At 40.7% G+C, this 23,960-nt stretch overlaps 3 protein-coding genes and 1 long non-coding RNA gene across 7 annotated transcripts in view; 3 read left to right on the forward strand and 1 right to left on the reverse strand.

Moving 5' to 3' along the window:
- Positions 1-10,377, forward strand: part of LOC139562951 (protogenin A-like) — a 42,062-nt gene extending 31,685 nt beyond the window's left edge. The window contains exons 11-19 of the mRNA XM_071381147.1: positions 1,199-1,294; positions 1,420-1,606; positions 3,350-3,477; positions 4,093-4,263; positions 5,306-5,482; positions 5,780-5,903; positions 6,034-6,175; positions 6,306-6,419; positions 6,554-10,377. Of these exons, the coding sequence (XP_071237248.1) occupies positions 1,199-1,294; positions 1,420-1,606; positions 3,350-3,477; positions 4,093-4,263; positions 5,306-5,482; positions 5,780-5,903; positions 6,034-6,175; positions 6,306-6,419; positions 6,554-6,970 (1,556 nt within the window). The 3' untranslated portion in view covers positions 6,971-10,377. The remainder of the gene's footprint in view (positions 1-1,198; positions 1,295-1,419; positions 1,607-3,349; positions 3,478-4,092; positions 4,264-5,305; positions 5,483-5,779; positions 5,904-6,033; positions 6,176-6,305; positions 6,420-6,553) is intronic.
- A 297-nt stretch (positions 10,378-10,674) lies between these two features.
- On the reverse strand, positions 10,675-12,430 carry LOC139562959 (uncharacterized). The gene is made up of 2 exons (XR_011672468.1): positions 12,134-12,430; positions 10,675-11,268 (listed from the first exon to the last, which is right to left on the reverse strand). It is a non-coding gene; the product is annotated as an uncharacterized lncRNA (long non-coding RNA).
- On the forward strand, positions 11,961-17,123 carry LOC139562954 (pygopus homolog 1-like). The gene is made up of 3 exons (XM_071381155.1): positions 11,961-12,156; positions 13,866-13,951; positions 14,208-17,123. The coding sequence occupies exons 1-3, from the start codon at positions 12,108-12,110 to the stop codon at positions 15,408-15,410; spliced, it is 1,338 nt and encodes a 445-aa protein (XP_071237256.1). The 5' UTR covers positions 11,961-12,107; the 3' UTR covers positions 15,411-17,123.
- A 3,082-nt stretch (positions 17,124-20,205) lies between these two features.
- Positions 20,206-23,943, forward strand: dnaaf4 (dynein axonemal assembly factor 4). 4 transcript variants are annotated; one of them, XM_071381158.1, is made up of 9 exons: positions 20,206-20,419; positions 20,548-20,695; positions 21,362-21,513; positions 21,586-21,802; positions 21,904-22,049; positions 22,698-22,807; positions 22,897-23,050; positions 23,170-23,275; positions 23,690-23,943. In XM_071381158.1, the coding sequence occupies exons 1-9, from the start codon at positions 20,297-20,299 to the stop codon at positions 23,800-23,802; spliced, it is 1,269 nt and encodes a 422-aa protein (XP_071237259.1). In that variant the 5' UTR covers positions 20,206-20,296; the 3' UTR covers positions 23,803-23,943. The 4 variants fall into 4 exon arrangements, with proteins under 4 accessions (XP_071237259.1, XP_071237260.1, XP_071237257.1 ...); XM_071381159.1 differs by having other exon boundaries at positions 21,380-21,513; XM_071381156.1 differs by having other exon boundaries at positions 23,170-23,943.
- Positions 23,944-23,960: the final 17 nt, after the last annotated feature.

Below are 23,960 nucleotides of genomic sequence, written 5' to 3' on the forward strand. Positions count from 1 at the left end.
AGAGGTGCGGAGGGCTGCCTTAATCGATATCCACGTCTTCGGATCCCGGGGAACAGTGGGTAAACTGCCTTGCTCAGGGACAGAAAAACAGATTTCTACCTTGTCAGCTCGGTGATTCGATCCAGCAACCTTTCGGTTACTGGTGCTCACTATTCCACTGATACTAGTTATGTTATTAGTACCTGTACTCTGTAGATCTCAGATTCCTCTGCCTACTGTGTGTGTAATGATGGTTGACATATTGAAGAGCCTTGGAATTCATAGGAGGCTGTAAGCCATTAGTTTGATAGATCCTCAGCTATTTCAGCAAGGTCCTCTAGGTTGGAGCAGGAGCTTCCTGTAATTGCCTGTGTAATGATATTTTAATACACTGCAGCCGGTTCACCCAATACAGCTATACTCTAGCTCAATTTTTCTGGAATGAGTTATAATATTGTTACGCACAAAACAGGGTAATAACACATTAATATGATGAAGTATTACCTTTCCAACCCTATCCTCCTTATCTGAATATGTCATGCACAGTAACCTGGTTATTCCAGGATGACAAGAGATCGTAGTCTAGGAGACAAATTAACCAATCAATGCAGATATGAAGTGAAACATTTGGATAGGGTTTGGCCTGAACTTTTTAATCAGTGGCCTGTTGGGTACAGAGAGGACATTTAACTTAGCAGCGTTTGTTCTACCTGGGGTCTGTAAGGCCACTGACTCTGGCCATGTGATTGACCGCTCTGTCTTTCCTAGGGGGGGCATTGTCTTGTGGTTTAACCCCCCTGTCCTGGAACTGAATAGGACTGACCACTGGCCAGCAGCCCTGGGTGGGGGAAGGGTTCTCCTATTCTCCCTGAAAAGGCAGAGTGATGGATAGAGGAGCTCCTCTATTGTGTGCCTCATTGCCCTGAGCAGGGCAGGAACTGACCTAGGGACTGGGCTCCCAGCACTCAGCATCTGTCGCAGAGCTCCACAGCCAAACCTCAATGACCTCTCAGCCATGCTCTTTCTGATCCAGCACTTTCACAGCCCACTGGTTGGTGAGATCACACAGCCTCTGGTTCAGTGTAATGCCCCCCAGTGGCCAGACACACTCACTTCCACTGTAGGTCACATTGGTCAATTTGAGGTGAATGTCTATGATATGATGTATACTATACCCATAGGTCTACAGTGAAAGATATGTAAATGTTGTTATTTTTAGACCCGAGGAAGAAGTACCATGTGAAGCTACTGGCGTTCAGTTTTTTAGGAGATGGCTACCAGGCAGACCAAACTATCAGCACCCCTGGATGTGTCTGTAAGTTCTTCACATAATGCAAGCAAGCATTGTCTATAATGATAGATGATAGTTATTATAATGATAGTTATCAATCCTTTGACGCATGAGTACCTCTAGCATAATTTTTTTTCTGTGTATATCAGCGGTCCGTGATCGTATGGTGCCCCCTCCACCACCCCCTCACCACGTGTATGCCAAGGCCAACAGCTCGTCTGCCGTGTTCCTCCACTGGGGGCGTCCAGCATTCACCTCCAGCCAGATCGTCAACTACACCATCCGCTGTAACCCTGTGGGCCTTCAGAACGCCTCCCTGGTACTCTACCTGCAGACGTGAGTGTCCTATATAATACCTTCCTCTTCATACTCCATGCACATAGTCATTTAACTGGATAGAGGGTGCTTACTATGGTCATAGAACTCAGGGTAGCACTTAGTACGCATTTAAGAATTTGCAGGTCAATTGCCAAAGTATTGGATCTGATTAATAATCTCCATATACAGTATACAGTTGAAGTCGGAAGTTTACATACACTTAGGTTGGAGTCATTAAAACTCGTTTTTCAACCACTCCACAAATTTGTTGTTAAGTAACAAACTATAATTTTGGCAAGTTGGTTAGGACATCTACTTTGTGCATGACACAAGTAATTTTCCCAACAATTGTTTGCAGACAGATTATTTCACTTATAATTCACTGTATCACAATTCCAGTGGGTCAGAAGTTTACATACACTAAGTTGACTGTGCCTTTAAACAGCTTTGAAAAATCCAGAAAAGGATGTCATGGCTTTAGAAGCTTCTGATAGGGTAATTGACATCATTTGAGTCAATTGGAGCTGTACCTGTGGATGTATACTAGGCCTACCTTCAAACTCAGTGCCTCTTTGCTTGCCATCATGGGAAAATCAAAAGAAATCAGCCAAGACCTCAGAAAAAATATTGTAGACCTCCACAAGTCTGGTTCATCCTTGGGAGAAATTTCCAAATGCCTGAAGGTACCACATTCATCTGTTCAAACAATAGTATGCAAATATAAACACCATGGGACCACGCAGCCGTCATACCGCTCAGGAAGGAGACGCGTTCTGTCTCCTAGAGATGAACGTACTTTGGTGCAAAAAGTGCAAATCAATCCGAGAACAACAACAAAGGACCTTGTGAAGATGCTGGAGGAAACCGGTACAAAAGTATCTATATCCACAGTAAAACGAGTCCTATATCGACATAACCTGAAAGGCCGCTCAGCAAGGAAGAAGCCACGGCTCCAAAACTGCCATAAAGCCAGACTACGGTTTGCAACTGCACATGGGGACAAAGATCGTACTTTTTGGAGAAATGTCCTCTGGTCTGATGAAACAAAACAGCATCATGTTGTGGGGGTGCTTTGCTACAGTAGGAACTGGTGCACTTTACAAAATAGATGGCATCATGAGGTAGGAAAATTCTGTGGATATATTGAAGCAACATCTCAAGACATCAGTCAGGAAGTTAAAGCTTGGTCACAAATGGGTCTATTAAATAAACAATGACCCCATGCATACTTCCAAAGTTGTGGCAAAATGGCTTAAGGACAACAAAGTCAAGGTATTGGAGTGGCCATCACAAAGCCCTGACCTCAATCCTATAGAAAATTTGTGGGCAGAACTGTAAAAGCGTGTGCGAGCAAGGAGGCCTCAGTTACACCAACTCTGTCAGGAGGAATGGGCCAAAATTCACCCAACTTATTGCGGGATGCTTGTGGAAGGCTACCTGAAACGTTTGACCCAAGTTACACAATTTAAAGGCAATGCTACCAAATACTAATTGAGTGTATGTAAACTTCTGACCCACTGGGAATGTGATGAAAGAAATAAAAGCTGAAATAAATCATTCTCTCTACTATTATTCTGACATTTCACATTCTTAAAATAAATTGGTGATCCTAACTGACCTAAGACAGGGAATTTTTACTAGGATTAAATGTCAGGCATTGTGAAAACTGAGTTCAAATGTATTTGGCTAAGGTGTATGTAAACTTCCGACTTCAACTGTATGTTCTAAATCCATTTTTATCACTGTGGTTCTCCTCTACAGTGCTGAGAAGAACATTCTGGTCCCGGACTTAGAGCCCAACACCAGGTATGAGTTTGCTGTCCGCCTGCACCTTGACCAACTGTCCAGCCCCTGGAGCCCTGTGGTCTACCAGAGCACTCTGCCTGAAGGTGAGCACCAACATGAGTTCATACAACCGCACATGCTGTATAGATGAATAGAATATACTCTCAACCTTTTTGGGCTCCGATGGTATTTCCTAGCCTACTGAAATAGAATACTTACTGGAATCATTGTGCCGGTCTTAAGTCTGCTTATCTCCCCAGGACTCTCGCAGTCACGTATCCATAAGGCTCTGCGTTCTGCAAACAAATCACAACTAGAGCGCAGCCACTTGACAGATCCTTGCCAATGAGCTCTCATTTCCCCTCTAATGGTGTTTTGCTCATGAAAGGATGAGAAAGACACAGGAGCAAATTCATTGAACTGCACAGTAGTCTATATGCTCACTCTCACTGCATTATTACACATCTACACATCTCTAGGGAAAGGGATCATAAGCAAGGGCCATAGCTTGTGAGATGTAGTTGTCCTTTTGAGTGACATCAAAGAACCTTCTCTGATTAAAATGTCGCTATGCTCTAGGCCCTGGTTCAGACGTACATTTTCAGTATTCCTCAACTCATTACCAGTTATGAAGAGCAAATATAATTTTTTTATGACAGTTGCACATCTTCATCAGCGATTTAGCCTCAGGGTTAAAACTGGCATTTTTTCTTCCTCAGCTCCTACTCTGCCACCGTCAGGTGTGAAAGTGACTCTGATCGAGGACGACACAGCGCTGGTGTCATGGAAACTTCCAGATGAGCCCAACTTGGCGGTGACACGTTATACCATCCTCTACGCTTCCAGGAAGGCCTGGGTAGCTGGAGAGTGGAAGGTGCTGCAGAGAGAAGGTGAGCCAAAGAGAGAGAAAGAGAGAATGTGAGAAAGAGAGAGAGAGATGAGCTGCAGGCTAAACTGGGCTGCAGAGACAAAGAGCCCTGCCCCAGCTCCACACCATACAGGCCATTGAAAATCAACTAATTTCATCCTCCAGTCCATTTCTGTATTTGTTACTAGTCCTTGTGATCTCTGGTTGTTCTTAGATAACCCCCTCCTCTTGTCTTACCAATCAAAGGACGGATTATATACTTTGAGCTTTGATTTAGCACTGGGGGGGTGTGATCTGTCTTTGTGGCTTTAGGTCCAATATTCTCATTCTTCTCAAGATTATAATCATTCAACCTGAAACACACTGGTCAAGAGAGCTTTAGTCACTATGGACTACTACCATATAGTTAATGTGGCCATAGCAACACACACATATGTTTTGTGTACCCAAAGGCCTGACGCGTGGCAGTAAGTAATACTGGCCAGCTGCGAGATTGTCCAGCTCCTGGGTAAAGAACACAGATTCTGGGTAGCATAGGCGTAATTGAGAGCAGATGACTCCAGGAAATGTGAGGCATCTGATCTTTCCTTCTAAGCCACAGGTGAGGGGGTCAAAAGTGAGGCTGTTCACAAAGCCATCCTGCCTTGCCCCAGCCCCCCACCACTGTAAATCAACCCTGTCACCTCAACCGTTACTGCTGGGACCTCAGTGGAGCTGGGTGGTATTAGAGCCCTCTGATCCCTGACCCTCCGTCCTTTGCCTGACAATCTGGTCACAAATATCCCCCAATATGCCTCAGGTTATGTGTTTTTTTCCCACTGAATTGTAAACCCTTGTTCTTCATGAGTCAGTTGAAAATGGGAGAGGCGCAGAAACAAAATCAGGCCTGACATATTTCCTCCAGTTCATATTTTTTAGATGAATTTGAACAGCTATATTTATTACCACGTGGCAAATGACAACACCACAGTGTGTTGGAACAATATTCACATATCCATTTCGTTTTATTGCTGAGGCTCAAATTGGTTGACATAGGTCACTAATCACTTATTTCTTGGTGATAGGAAGCATCACCATGGCCCTACTGGAGAACCTACAGCCAGGGAACATCTACCTGGTCAAGGTGTCTGCGTCCAACGATATGGGAGACGGGCCGTTTTCACACACCGTAGAACTGGCTGTGCAGAACGATGGCTCCACCTCCGGTCACAACCCCAGGCGCTCCCATGGCTCAGCTACAGGTTAGTGACTAATGTGGTGCATACTTGGTCTTTCGTTCATTGACTTTCATGACAGGATTCCTCTTGTTGTCGTCACTTGACCTACTAGATGTAATATACATTCAATAGCTTGGCCTGCAGCCTTGGTCTCCTGCTAAATTATTTACACTGTAATACATCTCTGTGAATGTCAGGGGAGGTGATTGCCAGTTGTATTGATTTTGATACACGGTGTGGAGATGTAGTACCCAAACAGAGCCTAGATAGGAGTGCATGTCTCCAGTGGCTGTCTCATCACTTGTGACAACTGTCTTGCAGTGTTCTCTGGTGGCTTCTACCACCTGGACCAGAAGTCGATGACCGGGATCATCGTGGGGGTTTGCATTGCACTGATCTGCATCATCATCTGTGCCTTCATCCTTGTCTGCAGAGGCAAAAACAGGTAACCATTTTAACAGATTCATTGTGATTTTGTTGTAAGTTGATATGACATTACTTTTTTGACTGCCACGTTGGTTTGGATAGAACCTCTTCTGTTATTTCTATATTAATATTGTATGATTGTTTGACAGGAAATCTTCAGCTACTAAAGCCATCATGCAGGAGGCTGGTCAGGTCCCCTCTGCTTCGGTCCACCTGGGCTCTGAGGGCCAGGCTGAGAATGCTGATGTCATGGTGCCAATGATGAGAGCAGACCACTTCATTGATGCCAAGGTAAGGGGATATGGCTCTGTAACGCCCTTCCTTTCCTCTAACATTTCCTCTTGCATTATGTCTCCAAAGCACATGGAAAATAACCAATGTAGACAGATTCAGAGCACTGCAAATTTAATTGAATTTTCAGGGTGGAACAAATCTGATCATCAATAGCCTCGGACCAGTTTATCCAATCACTGAGAAGAAAAATAAGTGGTTTTCCTTCGGAAATCAGAAAAAACTGAATGCTAAGAAAAGCCAGGTAAGAAAGATAAAACAAAAGTGTTCAAGTAACATAACATTACTTAAATAGAACATAATATGAGTTGAGACCAGCAGCTATTCCTCCTTTTATCCATATGAATTCCCTTCGTTCACCCTTTCTTACTTACTCAGATCCAGAGGAAGAGCCATGGAATCTGCTCGTACCAGCCAGGAGTAACAGTGCTGTGCTACGAGGATGAGTCTCTGTCGTCACCCAACCAGCCCACCTCCCTGCAGGTCCTGTTTGGACCACCTTTTGACACAGAGGGCTCCTCCAACAGCGAAGGCAGCCATGAGACAGGCGACTCGGGCCGTTACTCTCACGACGACATAGAGATGACCAACCTGTCCTCTGGGCCCAGCAGCCGCCCTGCGTCTCTGAAAGAGGAGGAGAGTGGGGGGTCAGGCTGCAGTCCTGCCCAGGAGAGTGAGGGTGAGCTGGGGGAGCAGTCTCACCTCGACCTGGAGATTGGAGATTCCATGGAGAAACCGTGCAACCATCACCACGATCAGGCCCCAGACAATTCCCAGCCTGCACTTTCTCTCTAGCAATCTGTGTGACCTCCCATCAATCCCTCAACCCTAAACTCACTCCACTGTTCTAAAAGACAATGAGCAGTTATCAAAAAATCCAGGTCTTTGGAAGAACTGGGCTCTGGTTTGGGTTCTGGTGATTTCTATCAAAGAATCTTCTTCTAGTGAATGTGTACTCATTTTTATTTTTATTCTAAATGTTTATATGTGTTTGAAAGAAAAATCTCACCCACCATGAATGTTTCAAGAGATTGTCAAAAATGTGAAATGTGACTTACATTTCTGACATTATTTAAGAGTTTATCACTGGAGCAAAGTGTAGAGTGAGCCCTTCTTTTGCTGATGATCTACCTCAGTTTACCTCTCGGTAAACTCCAACTATATATTTAATAATAACGACTTATACCTGAGTTATGGAAGGAGTCTCTTCCTTTATGGAACAACTAATACGTCCTGATGGCAATTTGTTTTTGCTAGGTCAGACTAGTCCCGTATTCATTTTCCTCCTTGTTTGTAATGAAGTACGGGATTGTAAGGGTACTGCAGATCTCACTTAAAGCTTTGTCATTTTATTTTTATCACAGGTTAATTGGACTATTTCTCAGGTTACTTGGCTATGGTAGATTAAGGGCCAGTACAATTTACTACATAAGTTGCTGAAACTCAATAATAAGCCAGTATGACACTTTTCAGGTTATCCATAGTAATAATGGTTAAGAATGAATGTGCAGTTGCCCTTGCAATTCCTGTTTTATACTACCTCTTTTTAAGCATTATTTTGTTGTGTTATTATTTTCCTGAACTCAGGGAACTAGGTTTAGTACATTTGAAAAGCCATGTGTAATGTTCCATGGTTGACTGACAGGGTATCTTCTTAGTGCTGAGCTGCTCATTGTAGAGGGTAGTTGCCATAGATCTGTATTGAATGTATCTCTAGAACATTGTCAGTTACGGGCCTTGAGCCTTGTGATGCCCTACTCACAGGTGGAAAAACCTGTTTGAATTCAGTTGGAATTATGTGTCTGTGGTATGGCAGGCTATCTTTTTGGTTATTTTGGGAAAGAACATGCCAAAAATGCTTGTGTCGACGCGTTTCAACACAGCAGACCTTAAAAACTTTATAAATGGCCTTAATGGGGAAAGAGACCCTCAGATGTCGGAGACAAACAGAAAGGCTCCTATACCAAAGTCCGATCCATCTGAGGTCCAACTCTTTTACACATGGGGATGGGAGAAGTGTGAAGAATGATTGTTGAAAACTAAAAGCGTTAAATCAGTGCGATGGAAGTGAATGGAATGAACACCAAGAAAGCATTTTATCTCTAAAGATATCTATATTTTTGTCTACGTTTATGTACTACTGAGTACAGATTCGAGTTACTTTTTTGTTCTTTAAGTAGTTGATACTTTACCATAGAGTAGAAAAATAAGTTTAGCACTTGTCAGATTAGTTTGATTTGTTGATCACAGCCAATGTGCAGCGGTGACTGATGCTATCATACAAAGTAATTGTTTGCTCCCTCTGTTTGTTTTTGATCTCTCAGTGGGTCCCTGGGAAAATAACAATGAGGTTTTTCTCATGTATTAGACCAAAAATCGAACGCAGATCAGCTGAGATGCTGCTTCCAAGACAAAGCCTTGCACATGTGTGCCCCCGTTCTGTGACCAACTGAGTTGAGATGCGGGTTCTCTCAAAGTGCCTCCAGGATTTTGGGCCCTTGTTAATGGTTCAAATGACAATAATAATCAATGTCATGCACACTAACCAAATCATCCTATTATTGGTTTTCTTTAGAGCTTTACTGTTGCAACTAGATGTGTACATTGTAGGGGGAAATTATATGCAGAGCTAAATACAGTATATTATATTGATTCTCATCCTACATTGCAACAGTATTTTCAATCAACGGATTTCTAACTAATAGGATGACAGTTTGCATGAAGTGTGACACAATCAGTTTTACTTTCTTTTGAATGGCAAACAATGTATACCAAAGAATTCAGTTCACTGTTGCGCATTGGCAAAAGATCCATTTAGACGCATATCTTTGCATGATATTTTCTCATTTTATATGGTTCCAAAAGCTTTATCTCCATTTAGGTTTTGATTACTACTTAATAAATTAGTGTCTATTAGACCACAAACCAAGATGAAAGTTGTACACCGTTAGTGCTTTTAAACGTGCATTGTTATTTGTCATTGAAGCAAAAAACATACAGATTTTTCTACATTCTTTTTAACTTTTTCTCACTAGACGAGAAATATATATTATTGTTATTTCTATGGGGTTTCGTATACCCCAGTTTTGAGAAAGTACCAACTGAATTTAGTTTTTTCCTAGATGCCTAAAATGTATTAATCTTTGATATGAATGTGAATACCCCTTTAAACTGTTGTAGATGAGCATTAGTCTGAAAACCTGTGTTAAAATGTCAAGTTCATATTGTATATGGAATATTTTAGTTGTTTTTGCTTTTTATTTACATGTGTAATCCTCTGCATTGTTATAATGCCCAGTGACTGCAATCCAACTCTCTGATAACTAAAAACTGGAATAGACAAGTTATTATTGAGCAGTAGCAGTATTGTTTTTGTCTTTTCAATTGTGATAAAGAGTAACCATAGGGTTCTCATTCTTATATATGTTTTCAGAATCAGAATGTTCGAGAGGGTTCTGCATTCTCGTATTGGTTGTGAAAGTCCGATAAGTGATATACCGTCTTCTACCTCAGGTTCCTCTTCCAGCTTTTGATAGAGATGTGATGGATGCTATAGTCAGAGGGGGTCAGTGTTATGCAAGAGATGGAAGAACAAGTGATGCAGATCCAGTCCTGTGTCTCTTAAATTTCAAAAGTGTTTTTTTTTTTTTTACATGTGAATATAAAGGGATAAAGTGGAGGACTTGGTGTGAATCATAATTATCTGGTGCTCTGAGTCCTCTTTACTTCTGCAGTCACGTTTTTCTGTAAAGGCTGTGCTGCTGGCTTTAGCTGCAATGGTGGAACGCTGTGGGTCATTTACAGTTAAACTCAGGGGAACCCACAGCTGCTCCACAGTTGTAGTGAGAGTAGCTTTGGGACACAACATTGGGAGTCCGTGTAACCAATACACAGACTCACGTTGTTGTGTTTCAAAGTTATAGTAAGAGCAGGCACAGGCCTTGAAATTGAATGTACCTTTTGTCATTATTTTGTGTTAATGTTTTGTTTTCCTTTTTTCTGTTTGCTCTTTGATCACACACCAACAGCTTTTCAACAAGATATTCAGGCAAGCCTTGGTCCTTACTACAACTTTCTTCGTGACGGAAATGTTATAGCCTACTTGTCCAATTAAAAAGTTACAAATAATTTAAACAATAAATTATTCTCAGAAAGACTGATTCTGAGTTTAAATACAAATAAACAATGTGAACTTTCTTGCACGTATTGGTATGTCTGTCCTCATTGTTACTCTAATACAGTTTAATAGTTTTATAATGATACTCTAATACTTGTTTGTATCAGTAGTTGTTATAACAACCTTCTTTGTAACTCACACATTTGCCATAGTTGATCACACAATGCATATTGCCATGAATTTTTGTTTGCTATTAATTCTTGAAGGTGAACTTAGTGGTCTCCATTGTATCAGTGTGTGGGGCATGGAAGGGACACATCAGGCTTACCTGGAGGGTCCATGTATGTTTAGTTATTTTTGTTATTGTAGCCAATACAGTAAGTTAAAATAAGCCTTTTTATTGATATCGGTATAGCTCATCAACATCCTTTCCTGCTGACTGAAAGGCAGACTCTATTCAATTGTGAACACGGCTTTTGCTACAACAAATTGACCTACATCTCTAAATGTATACAGGTGTAGGATCTTAATTTGATCAGCCTGTTGTTGCAGGAAATGTCCTGAACAGCAGAAAATGCAAACTTGCAACGTATTCAAGGTTTAAAAAGGCTTCTAAAGTTTGTAATTTCTACATTAAGATGTCAGACTTGATTTGCCCTAACAAAAAAGGTATCAACCCTTACAACACTGTCAGTTAATTATAATCCACACAATAATTCACATTATTGTGAGAAAATAAGTTGACTTTCTGTTTTTCACTCTCCATTTTCACTCGGAAATCAAAATAACAAAACGTACACGGACCCTGGAGTGCACTTGTAAGGTCATGTCCTTTGGTCCATTTTGTGACAATGGTTGTCTTCCCCACCGGACATTTGGGGCCAAAGATTGAAGACTTCCTCTTGTAGTCAGTTAAAGGCCCCTCTGGCATTATCTTCAGTTATTACAGTCCATTCAATCATTGGTCTTCCCTTATCTGAAAAAGCAGCAATTAATTACTGTTAATGGATGAGAAAAGTCAATACATGGATTGTTTAACCCCAGGTGTATGACAGTAGAGCCTCTGTTTGGAGAGATATGCAACCTACCAAAAAAATTGTGTCCATAGATGGCTGTGAAAAAGAAACCAAAAAATCTATAGTGTAGCCTATACAACAACTTTATTATTTTAATTTAGTAAAACATTTAGCTTTTTGTAAATACTGTAGCCTATTCCTACAGTAAAAACAACTTTTGAAGTGTGTACAGAAGTTAGGCCTATTAGACTGCAATTCATCATGACTAAGGAGATAACACTTCAGAAAATGAATAGCGCAAAACTCATCCAAAGAGAGTGGTAAGTATGTAATAAACCTCAAATAAACAGTTAGACAGACCGATATTGCCACTAAATATCCAGACTGGACTTATTAGCTTCCGCCCCAGTCGAATCATTACATCAGCGGTTCATCACAGTACCCCGACACTTCTGACGAAGCGGCAGTGCAGACACATTCAACATGCCAATGTGGAGGGGTCTGTGCTGTCACACAAAGGTTCCGTTTGTCAAAATCTAATATTAACCGTGCTTTACAAGTTCCAGTCATGTGCCACGTGGAGAAATAAGTGACAATGATACAATGTTAACAATAATTTCCCTGCGTGACACAGGATATCATGAAGTTGAATTTATCTGCTCCTCCTAAACTTTGCAAGCGATTGCAGCTTTCCTCGTCACACAGATAGTTGTGATTGCTCCTGGGGGGAGAGAGCGGTCGGGTACTGTTACCTTTTCAGCACAATTATGCACGTTTAAGTCATGTAAGAAGCTCTGTAATGTCAAAAGAACAGGATAAAGATACCTTCTCGCTCAAAAGAACCCGAGGTAATGCGCGTTTTCGATATTTTTCCCTTCCTGCGCGTGGTATGTTGCTGTCTGTGGGGGCACGATACGCTGCACACAAGTCTCGACCATAATTACGACGTTGAAGGTGCTTATCGGCCTACCTCAAGGCCTTTGAAGTGTTGAATGAAACTCAAAATAAATAGACAGCGCTGGCTCTTTCAGTTGAAAAAAATATCGTAAACTATCCAAATCTAATTTACCTTGCTGACGTGGAAAGTTCAACAAAACTTTCACTGTCGGAATGTGTTCGCAAATTTGGAACTGCCACGAAGTTTTTTTTTTTTTTTATGTAGCCAGCTGACGTTTTCTTATTGCGGTGAACGATATATGAAGTGCATTTAGTTAACCGACTGTCTGTTTTATCTCTGTGGGACAAATTATGTTGCATAAACTGTAGGCCCTATTTATTTATAACAACAAAATATAGGCTACAGAAATTGAAAACATTGATGATCATTCAACACATGCGCCAGTAGTCTACTGTAGGCTATCATACAAGAGCTAGCCTACTGTTTTGCAATTTATTTATTTTTTATAACAATTACACAAACTAGCCCACCAAAGGAGAAGATTTGGGTGGTTTTAATAGCATTGAAAAACTGTTACATGTTTGACATATTTACAGAGCTGTGTGTATAGGCTAATAGATAAGAGGCCAGGATGACCCCCCAGACCCAGTAGATAATAGATACCAGGCCAGTATGGCCCCAGACCCAGTAGATAATATAATAGATACCAGGCCAGTATGATCCCCAGACCCAGTAGATAATAGATACCAGACCAGTATGACCCCCAGACTCAATATATAATAGATACCAGGCCAGTATGACCCCCAGACCCAATAGATAACAGATACCAGGTCAGTATGACCCCCCCAGACCCAGTAGATAATAGATACCAGGCCAATATGACCCCCATACCCAGTAGATACCAGGCCAGTATGACCCCCCACCCGACCTAGTAGATAATAGATACCAGCCATTGTAGTGGCATAACAATCCAACACTTCTTTGTGATTGAGCCTTTAATGTACCTTTGCATCCTTGAGGAGCCTTTAGGAGGATGTTGGTTATCGACCGTGTATGAAGACTGGGAGGCTGTCAGGAGCTCTATAGACCAGGGTTAGGCCCCAAATGGCATCCTATTGCCTATTTAGTGCACTACTTTAAAGGGGTTAGGTACAGAGTTCTACTGTATTGATCTATTGTGGTAATATACCCTGGAGAGGAGAGAAGGGGAGGGGAGGCTACTGCTGAGTACTGGTAATTTGATTCTGGTTACCAAGTATACTGACTATACCATACTTAGGTTACATGAGTTTACAGCTTGCCGCATATCATAGGGGCAACTTGGACAACGTGATAGGGGCAGCAAGCTGCCAAACATTTTAGATTCTTCTCAATGGAGAAGTTTGGACCATTGAAATTTGGTTAAACTACAAGAAAACAGTGTGCAGCCAGCCTTTCTTATAATTTAGTCCTGACACTGCGTGCACATGTACTTCACGAAGGTGTAGGCAATAAGCCATTCATGAGAAAATTAAACAAGTTCTGTGTTGTTCAACATATTGGCATGCCACAAGTAAGTTTTCTATACAATGTCTGTCAGAGTGAAAAGTGTGCCTTGTAGTTTAATGGGAAACCTGCATTTTATGTGGCTGTATAACGTTTTGTGGTTTTCTTTCTCAGGTAGAGATGGTGGGCTTGATGATCTAGGAGGGCCGGGTGTTCTGCTGGATAGCCCAGACAAGAAAAAGTGCAAGTCGAACGCACAGGTAAAATACCAGCACAATAGTCTGACTTTCTGAGATTCCCTTTCTTTGTATAGGTCAAAAATCTTGTGGTTTCCAATATTGACCAAACTCATTCAGTCAAACAATGTTATATCAAGACAAAACTAATATGCTGCTCAATTATTCATCAAACTTTTGAGAAGTTCTCTGAATGGCTGTTGATAGTAAAGTGTTTGATGCTGCTTGCATAGTTCTGTATCAACTACCTTTATCATTGCCTTTTCATGTGTGTCCCCAGGCTCCTTTCTTCGCTCCCCTATCTGAGTATGCTCCACCACCAAACCGAACTGCCGACCACCTAGTGGCTGCCAATCCTTTTGATGACAACTACAACGCACCATCTTTCAAGCCTCTGTCCTCTGGGAACTCATATTTTGGCCACCCGCACTACCCTGGCTGCAGTGGCTATGGCCCGCCCAGGATGGACCACCTTATGCCCAATAGGATGCCCTCTTCTTACAGGGGTCCCTACCAGATACGAAACCAGCTCCACCCTTTTGCCCAGACTCAAATGGGCATGGGGTTCAATCGACCCCCCGGCTTTAACTATGGTTACCATGAAAATCCCAATTATGGTAACCATCCACCATTAAGCAACAACAACAGTATCATGCCACTTCCACCCAATCAATCTTTCAGACCAGGTCCCCGTGACAACTTAAATCAGGTGCATCTGCATAATGTGACCCAACGCACTTCTCCTGACATGGGCCCGAGCTTTAGATCAGCGGTCATCCCAATTGGGAATCCACCTCCCCGACCCGGCATGGACTCTAGTCCCGGTTTTACTCGGCAGCAGCAAAACAACAGCTTTACCCAGTCTAATACACCCACACCTAAACAGGACATGAGTGAGGTGGTGTCAAGCAAAAGTACATCCCAGAATACATCTCCACGGAAACGAAGCCATGGCTCAGAGGAGATCATGGGTCAGAAAAACTCTGTCGACCTGAAATCAAAGAATAGAGGCGCCCTGGTCTGTCAGGGTGCAAGTCAGCCTAACACCACAGAGAAAATCAACGGCATCATCCACCCCAATAATGATTCTCTGAAAAAGTCCCCACAGTCAGGCAGGCACATGGAGGCAGCCCCCCTGGAGCGGAGTAGAAGCAATGGAGGTGGTGGTGTGGCCATCAATAAGACACTGATGCATCCCAACAGGCCTAGCCACTCCTCCATGGAGCCTGTGTTTCCATGTGGAGTATGCCTGAATGAAGTGAATGATGACCAGGAAGCTATCCTGTGTGAGGCCTCATGTCAAAAATGGTTTCACAGGGTTTGTACTGGAATGACTGAGACAGCTTATAACCTGTTGACAGCAGAGGTGTTGGCAGTGTGGGGCTGTGACATCTGCATGGAGGAGAAAGGGGCACAGCTCCATAGAACAAAGGAGCTAACAGGGCAGCCAGCAGGGCAGCAGCCAACAGTTAACAGCGAGTGATACGAATATGAGCCATCAGTAACATTATTAATCTTATGCTGGTTATACTATTTTCTTTGGTATACTTCCTTTGTTGGTGATTTTTCCTTACGTTTTTACGTAGGGTTTACGAAGGGTTAAATTTGTACCATTTTGTTGTTTTATTTGACATTTGGTATAATTTGGATAGCAGTGTCTGTCCTGTGCTTAGACCGATGCAAGAGCTAGACTGAAGTCCTGTTTAATGTCATATGTATTCCCTATTTTTGGGCAGGTACCATTGGCCATGTTGACCACAATAATGTCATTCTCTTAACAAGGTCCTTACTGTTTCGCTCAACTTTCCTGGCCTATGGTTTATATAAGTTATTATAACATCAGTATGAGTAAGCTATCCGGAAAGGTTAACTGATTGACGGATGCAAACGTATTCAACGTTTTAATCAGATATTTTTTTCAACTACTGTTATAGTTTGACAGATTTTGAGGAGTATGATTATCAACATTTTGGGAAACAGTCACAGCTGGAGTGGTGTTCCAAAGCCAAACACCTGTACTGTATGCTATACAACCAGGATTGGATCTGCATTTTTTTTTTTTTTATGATTCGATACATGTGGGTCGTTCCACCAATTCGATGCCTTTTGAGGTGTATAACTTGGTGAGAAAAAAAAACGTTTGAAAGTAACAGGGTTGAAGATGTCATCTTAAATCACCCATAAATCCCCTCGTGACAAGGGAAATGGAAGTTGTGTGTGCAACAGGGAGGGGAAATTGAATGCAAGCTTAAGAAAAAAGTATAAATGTTCAATTTTTTTTGCCTGTTTAATCTATCTATCTATGGGTAACAGGGTTGACGTGTTATGCTCCCACCACAGAACACCAGAAAATGGCCAAAAAGAGTAGAACCAGCTCACCTGATTTTACTATTAGATATTCAATGTTTCTTTTCCTTTTTTTTAAAGGAATCGTTTCACAATGTTAAAACAAAAGTTCAGTTCACGTAACAGGGTTGACCTTAAAATGAGGGCCAGTTTTTTTTAACCTTAAAATTATTCACCAATCACATTAAATAATCTTAATAAAATGACTTTGTCAAAGAAAAAAAAAAGAAAAAAAAATAGGGCTTTACAATGATGGTTTAAACTTGGATAAATCTTAGTGGGTTAAAATCTTCCTGGAAGTCAGAGTGCACGGAGGAACATGTCAAAATGCAGAATTTTGTCACTTTAGCAAGTCTTCATTTATATAAAAAAATCTGATTTGTTGAATTCACCATGTGGTCTATATTAAAAGGGCACATATTTGAATATAACAGGCTTTTAAATTTCAATATTGGTGCACAATTTCTACGTAAAATACCAAAGGGACGCAAAAGGCACTCATTTTGTGGAACGATCCATGTGTGTTTTTTTTTAAACTGTTGATATTGAATGTATTTAGAGCCTTAATGAAGTTACTTTGTAAAACATTATACAGATTAAGCTCATTTAAATGAACCTATTATATAAAAGACATGTAATGCTCTAAAAATGTTTTTAGTATGTGTGCAGTTTGCTTTGCTCTAATTGTATTATTTTTGCGCAAACATGATACATTTAAATCAACATTTCTTTATATTTTGTTTTCATTTTGGAAAGGTAAAATAATATGATAATTAGTACTAAAGAGACATGCTTACTGCATAAAGGGAAAATAACCTTGGTTCAAAATAAACTTCTTTGTCAAATTATAGTTTCAAGCATGGCTTCCATTTTTGCTACTAGGGAAGGCAGTTTTAGAAGTAGCTTAAAGTAAACTAAATATATTTTCAAATTGTTTGCTTTTCTCATGTAGATTTGTCTTATTGTTTGGAGAACTTTTCATTAAGTTCGATATTGTGATTCAACTATTTTCAAAATGTTAACTCAGCAAAAAAATTGTTTTCCCTTTTTCAGGACCCTGTCTTTCAAAGATAATTCGTAAAAATCCAAATAACTTCACAGATCTTCATTGTAAAGGGTTTAAACACGGTTTCCCATGCTTGTTCAATGAACCATAAACAATTAATGAACATGCACCTGTGGACCGGTCATTAAGCCACTAACAGCTTACAGACGGTAGGCAATTAAGGTCACAGTTATGAAAACTTAGGACACTAAAGAAGACTTTCTACTGACTCTGAAAAACACCAAAAGAAAGATGCCCAGGGTCCCTGCTCATTTGTGTGAACGTGCCTTAGGCATGCTGCAAGGAGGCATGAGAACTGCAGATTTGGCCAGGGCAATAAATTGCAATATCCGTACTGTGACAGCACTACAGGGAGACAGGGCGGACAGCTGATCGTCCTCGCAGTGGCAGACCCCGTGTAACAACACCTGCACAGGATCGGTACATCTGAACATCACACCTGCGGGACAGGTACAGGATGGCAACAACAACTGCCAAGTTACACCAGGAACGCACAATCCCTTCATCAGTGCTCAGACTGTCCGCAATAGCCTGAGAGAGTCTGGACTGAGAGCTTGTAGGCCTGTTGTAAGGCAGGTCCTCACCAGACATCACCGGCAACAACGTCGCCTATGGGCACAAACCCACCGTCGCTGGACCAGACAGGACTGTTTTGTCTCACCAGGACGGTTTTGTCTCACCAGGGGGGGATGGTCGGATTCGCGTTTATCGTCGAAGGAATGAGTGTTACACAGAGGCCTGTACTCTGGAGCGGGATTGATTTGGAGGTGGAGGGTCCGTCATGGTCTGGGGCGGTGTGTCACAGCATCATCGGACTGAGCTTGTTGTCATAGCAGGCAATCTCAACGCTGTGCGGTACAGGGAAGACATCCTCCTCCCTCATGTGGTACCCTTCCTGTAGGCTCATCCTGACATGACCCTGCAGCATGACAATGCCACCAGCCATACTTCCTGTTCTGTACGTGATTTCCTGCAAGAAAGAAATGTCAGTGTTCTGCCATGGCCAGCGAAGAGCCCGGATCTCAATCCCATTGAGCACGTCTGGGACCTGTTGGATCGGAGGGTGAGGGCTAGGGCCATTCCCCCCAGAAATGTCCGGGAACTTGCAGGTGCCTTGGTGGAAGAGTGGGGTAACATCTCACAGCAAGAACTGGCAAATCTGGTGCAGTCCATGAGGAGGAGATGCACTGCAGTACTTAAAGCAGCTGGTGGCCACAACAGATACTGACTGTTACTTTTGACCCCCCCTTTGTTCAGGGACACATTATTCCATTTCTGTTAGTCACATGTCTGTGGAACTTGTTCAGTTTATGCCTCAGTTGTTGAATCTTGTTATGTTCATACAAATATTCACACATGTTAAGTTTGCTGAAAATAAACGCAGTTGACAGTGAGAGGATGTTTCTTTTTTTGCTGAGTTTATAATAAATATATCCCGCCTACTTTCTATGGGAGGACATTGCTCAAGTTTAGGCTTCGGCCCATCAGACATAAATATTGGTAGTTGATATTGTTCAAAGATTAGTTTTCATATTGTCAGTTATTTAAAAACAAAAATCTAAATCTTCTATAAACAAAATCAAAACTACTCAACAACTTTTTAAACTACTCAATGTGGCATTGAGTGGCACAGTACTGTGCTCAATTTTGTATAATGTAATGTAATGTAATTGTATCAATGTTTGCTTCCTTTTAGATCTGCTATGAACAAGCAGTTAATATTTACTGTTGATTCGGTGCTAACATCAGGATCAACAGCCTTAAGTGTTTTGATACATCATCACTTCCAGATATTTTGCTTAATATATCAAGTGAAAAAACTGCATTTGTATGTTGTTGACTGTTAATTTATTAGCCATTTGTGATGAGGCTGAATATTGTGTGATCAAAATATTGATAATGTTTATAGGAATAATATATTATTACCCTATTCCTAATTAATTGATAATGGTTAGATTTAACACAAAAATGGTCATGTACCAACATTTTATTTCATTTCAGAAGTACATTCCTTACAGAATAACAACTCCACTTACATATCTCGTTGTTTGCAAAGTGCAGTTAGCTTGATTTTCAAGCTCATTTTTTCATACTAGATGATTGACACCAGATGCCTTATTTTCTTGACATTTTCAAATGTTGTTTATTAGTAAATGTAATGTATGAATAACATGTATGTTCATTGTACATGCACATTAAGTATTTGTATTTTCCCACATCGATTGGCCACCAAAAAGGATATCATTTTCAAATGAGCACCTGATTATATTACCTTTAGGATATTGAATGTACCGGTACATGAGCTCAAATGTTAATTTCACTCATAGTTACAACAATTTGATTGTGGTTTTATGAAAATTGTGCAGAGGTATAAAAAAAAATGGCAAACAGGGCTCCATTGCGAGGTCTGGTAATAGATTAGATATGAGCCTCTGTAACATGAACAATATGGTTTCATTTCTTCAATGACCTAAAGCTTCATTTGTTAATTTGTTTTGTATTCTGTTCTTTATAAATGAATGTATGCACTAATATTACAAATGCCAAAAACTCTTTTTCTAAATTAACAAAGATTTTATTGCAAAACTTATTTTAATAAATACAACTTTGAAATTGTGTCTTCGCTTTCATGTTTGAAAATGTTGGGCTATCAGATTTACACCTTCAAAACAGACCTTCAAAAATAGCCCCTTAGAGCACTAGGAACACGACATCAGAACATTTAGAACTGTCAGATATTCTTTGCTTCAACCCTTCAAGTCTAGCTGGGCTCTCAGATCTGTAAGCAGTTTGGCCTGGCAGTGGCCCTTTAACTGACGATAAACTTTGAGACAGGAAGTACACCAATCGTTCGCGGAAACAACTTTACTTCTTCCTTGGCAACTGCCAAAGTTGTAGCTACCACCACACACTCACAGCAATTTAACAACTCAAAGTTAACTATAAATTGGTTTGAAATGCCTTTGATTGTCAAAGATTACACATGGACACAGACAGAAATGATTGTTTACATAAATGTACCATTAAAAGGAGTAAAGGTTGGGAAAGTAGATATCTTTTCCACAGACGAATATCTGAAGGTAAGTTTTTTGGAAACACCCTAAAGCTAGCTAGCTAACGTTAACTAGTACCTACCTAAATGTTAACAACAGTAGTAGATGGGCAATTGCTTTGGTAATCAGTTTGCTTTGGTTTGCCTCCATCTTAGGTACATTTCCCCCCGTTTTTATTTGAAGCCTTCCTGTCTGAGCCGATAGATGATGACAAAAGCACAGCAAAAATTGGAAATGGAGTTGCAGTTTTCACATTGCAGAAAAAGAAGGAGAGACTGTGGGAACACCTTGTGATTAATAACAGTAAGTCATTAGCTAACAGCAATATAGATATTAGTCTAATTACCTATGTAAGCGATAATCAACGAGGGGCTGGCTATGCATTTCAAAATAATGAATGACATGGAAGACGCGTTAGCAGAGTGGAATAAACCTTCCATGGAGTTGGATTATTTTCAAGAGAACGCATAGAGAGCCCCGGGTTGATTATCCCTTATATACCATGGCTATACCTTTGCTGGAAATGTGTTCCAACATCCACTGAAGTAGCTAGTAAGTTTACTAGATAGTCTAGCTACAGTAGTTGCCTTGGTAACCAAACAAACAGACTTGTTAGTTTAGCTAACCAAACCATCAGTCCTAGCTTGCTATTATTGAAATCGAATTCATGCCAATAATGTTTTCAATTCTACTTTTACTTTCAAAAGCAGCTCAAACATAGAACTTGTAAGAATAAACTAAAGCAATTGAATTCTACCCTGCTGATATACCGTGCCTTATAGGGAAATAATCCACGCTCTAGAATGCCCTTAAGATAATCAGAAACAACTATTCAACAACGCCATGGTATAAAGTAGCTGCAATACATTATGCAAAGTAGTCACAGTATTTTACAACTTAATTGTATGTATTACATTTGACCCTGATTGGTATTATTACACAAAGAAGATATTATAAGGCTCTTGTTAGTGTGTGTATCTGTTTTAGATGACAAAGACAAATCGAGAGAGATCAGGGAAAGAGCACTCTTGAAAGCCCAGGAAAAGCTTGCTGCTGAGTCGAAAGCCAAAGCCACGAAAACACAAGAAGAAAGAAAATATGCACTGGAGACCATGATGAAGGTGATACACTTGTAAAATATATTCTCTGAAATTTGTGCTAAGAATACATCTTCATTTATTTTATATTGTCAGCTTGAAGAAGAGGGGAGAGCCAAGATCCAGAAAATGAAGGATGATGAATGTGAGAAAGCAACAGCACAGTTGGAGGCATGGAAACTGAAGCAGAGACAAATAGCAGAGGAGGAGGCCCAACTAAAGCTACAAAGTCAGAGGATCAAGGTTGACAAACAAAGCAAATCGGAAAAGATACATGTACCCAGAACATCAGACCAATGCAAGGTCAAGCATGGTAAATAAAACTATGGTACAATCGAATTGTACATTCTGCAATCATAAGTTTGTTGATATGTTGAATATTCCATAATAAATATCTGCTTGTTTCTTACATAGATCAGAAAAACAGTGTTCAATCAATCAGCAAGAAAAAACAGGTGGATTTGCCAGCTCCAAGATCCACAGGCAACATTCAAATCAAGTTCACACCACGAGTGTTTCCCACGGCCCTACGAGAATCAAGAGTACCAGAGGAGGAAGAGGTGTAAACTCATTTTTTCCCTTTCCACTTTCAAGTATTAACCAGGTTTTTTCATCAGTGAATCTTTGGAACTGTGGTTTATTAAAGGGCAATTCCGCCACTTTTCAACCTCATATCCATTATCTGCAGCACCATACCAGTGTATACATACTGTATGTTAAAACAGCACGTTTCTATGATCTGTGGTTAAAAAGATAATAAGAACTGTCCTAAAAATGCTTCTCTGTGACATCACAGGGTAGGATTAAAAGTCAGAAAAACAGATTTTCAAAACCTTCAATGAGTTTCTTGCCAGAGGGAAGGTATATTCTTTCTCCCCACGTCACTGGGAATCGCATTGTTTGAAAATCACTGTTTTTAAAATGTTTTCACTTTTTGATTATGACGTCGGGTAGAACATTTTAACTTAAACTTAGAAATGCGCCATTTTCACTTATGTAAATGCTGGTATTCTGCCGGAGATAATGAAAAGTGGTGGAATTTCCCTTTAAGTATGGGTATTGATTGCTTTGTCTTTACTTTAAGCTATGAGCACGGGATGCGTTTGTCCATTCTCGGTTCCATATTGGGAGGTAGCATCATGTTGTGTTTAATTTTTTTACATTTTATCAAGCCAACCCAATCATATGAATGTGTTCTTTTGGAACAGTGGCTTCAGAAGCAGGCCGAAGCCAGAAGGGCAATACATGCAGACCTGGCAGAGCTGAAGGACCTGACAGAAGAAGAGAGGAACCCTGACTGGTTAAAGGAGAAAGGAGAGTAAGTAGGCTAATCTTGTCAAAATCAGTGATCATAAGAACATTGAAGCATAGCGTTAATATTAAATGTCTTCCCTCCATGTTTTTCAGCAAATTGTTTGCAACAGGTAACTACTTGGCTGCGATCAATGCTTACAGCCTTGCCATAAAGCTTAACAGAAAGATTCCTACCATATATTCAAACCGTTCTGCTTGTCACTTGAAACTAAGGAATCTTCATAAAGCCATTGAGGATTCCTCTTGGGTCAGTATTCATTTTCCTTGTGTAAATGTTTCCTTTTACTCAACAGCATTGGTAAAAGAGATTGTTGTATAGAACATGACATTACAATGTTTCTTCATACACACAATCTTTCATTGCAGGCACTCGATCTGTTGACGCCACCCGTGGCTGCCAATGCAAGTGCCAGAACAAGAGCTCATGTAAGACGTGGCACAGCTTTTTGTGAACTGGAGCTCTATACTGAAGGTCTGTGCAACATCAACAAGGGCATTTCTCAAGCTATATGGCTCCCCTTGGCACTTTCTATTTTAGTTTTAGATCTCATTGTTATTCATACTTGGACAAGTGAAATGCAAAAAAGAGAATACTTTGCACAATACACTGCATCTCAGTGCTAGAGGTGTCACTACAGACACCCTGGTTCGAATCCAGAGATGGGTGTTTTGTACTTTACCCTCTGTAACACTGACCTCTGCTGGCTAAAAAGTAGATTATTTTGTTTGTTCTGCCCAGAATGAAAAGCCGACTGGCCTTGTGACTGAAATAATGCAGCTGTGGATATCCTAGGCTAGGAAGTAGGGATAGCTGGTTTAGCAGCCTATGCCTACCATGGCTGGTGCAGTCAGCTAAACTTTTTTTCTCTTGGAAATATTTTCATAGGTCTTCAAGATTACCAGGCTGCTTTGACAATTGATCCTCAAAATGAAACTCTACAAGCTGACACACACAAAATCAGACAAATCATCCAAGGGAGTGCACCCTGTCCCGAATGAATATATATATATATTTTTTTTTATACATTCATATATATTTTTGCAATGAGGAACATTACAATGAATGCTGATAGCCTACCTGTTCAGTATAGCCTAATGTGTTTATAGTGATACAATAAAAAAGTCAAACATTGTAACTTGCTCCAGCTATTAGTGTG

This window comes from Salvelinus alpinus, chromosome 33 (genome assembly GCF_045679555.1).
Source record: "Salvelinus alpinus chromosome 33, SLU_Salpinus.1, whole genome shotgun sequence".
NCBI classification, from domain to species: domain Eukaryota; kingdom Metazoa; phylum Chordata; class Actinopteri; order Salmoniformes; family Salmonidae; genus Salvelinus; species Salvelinus alpinus.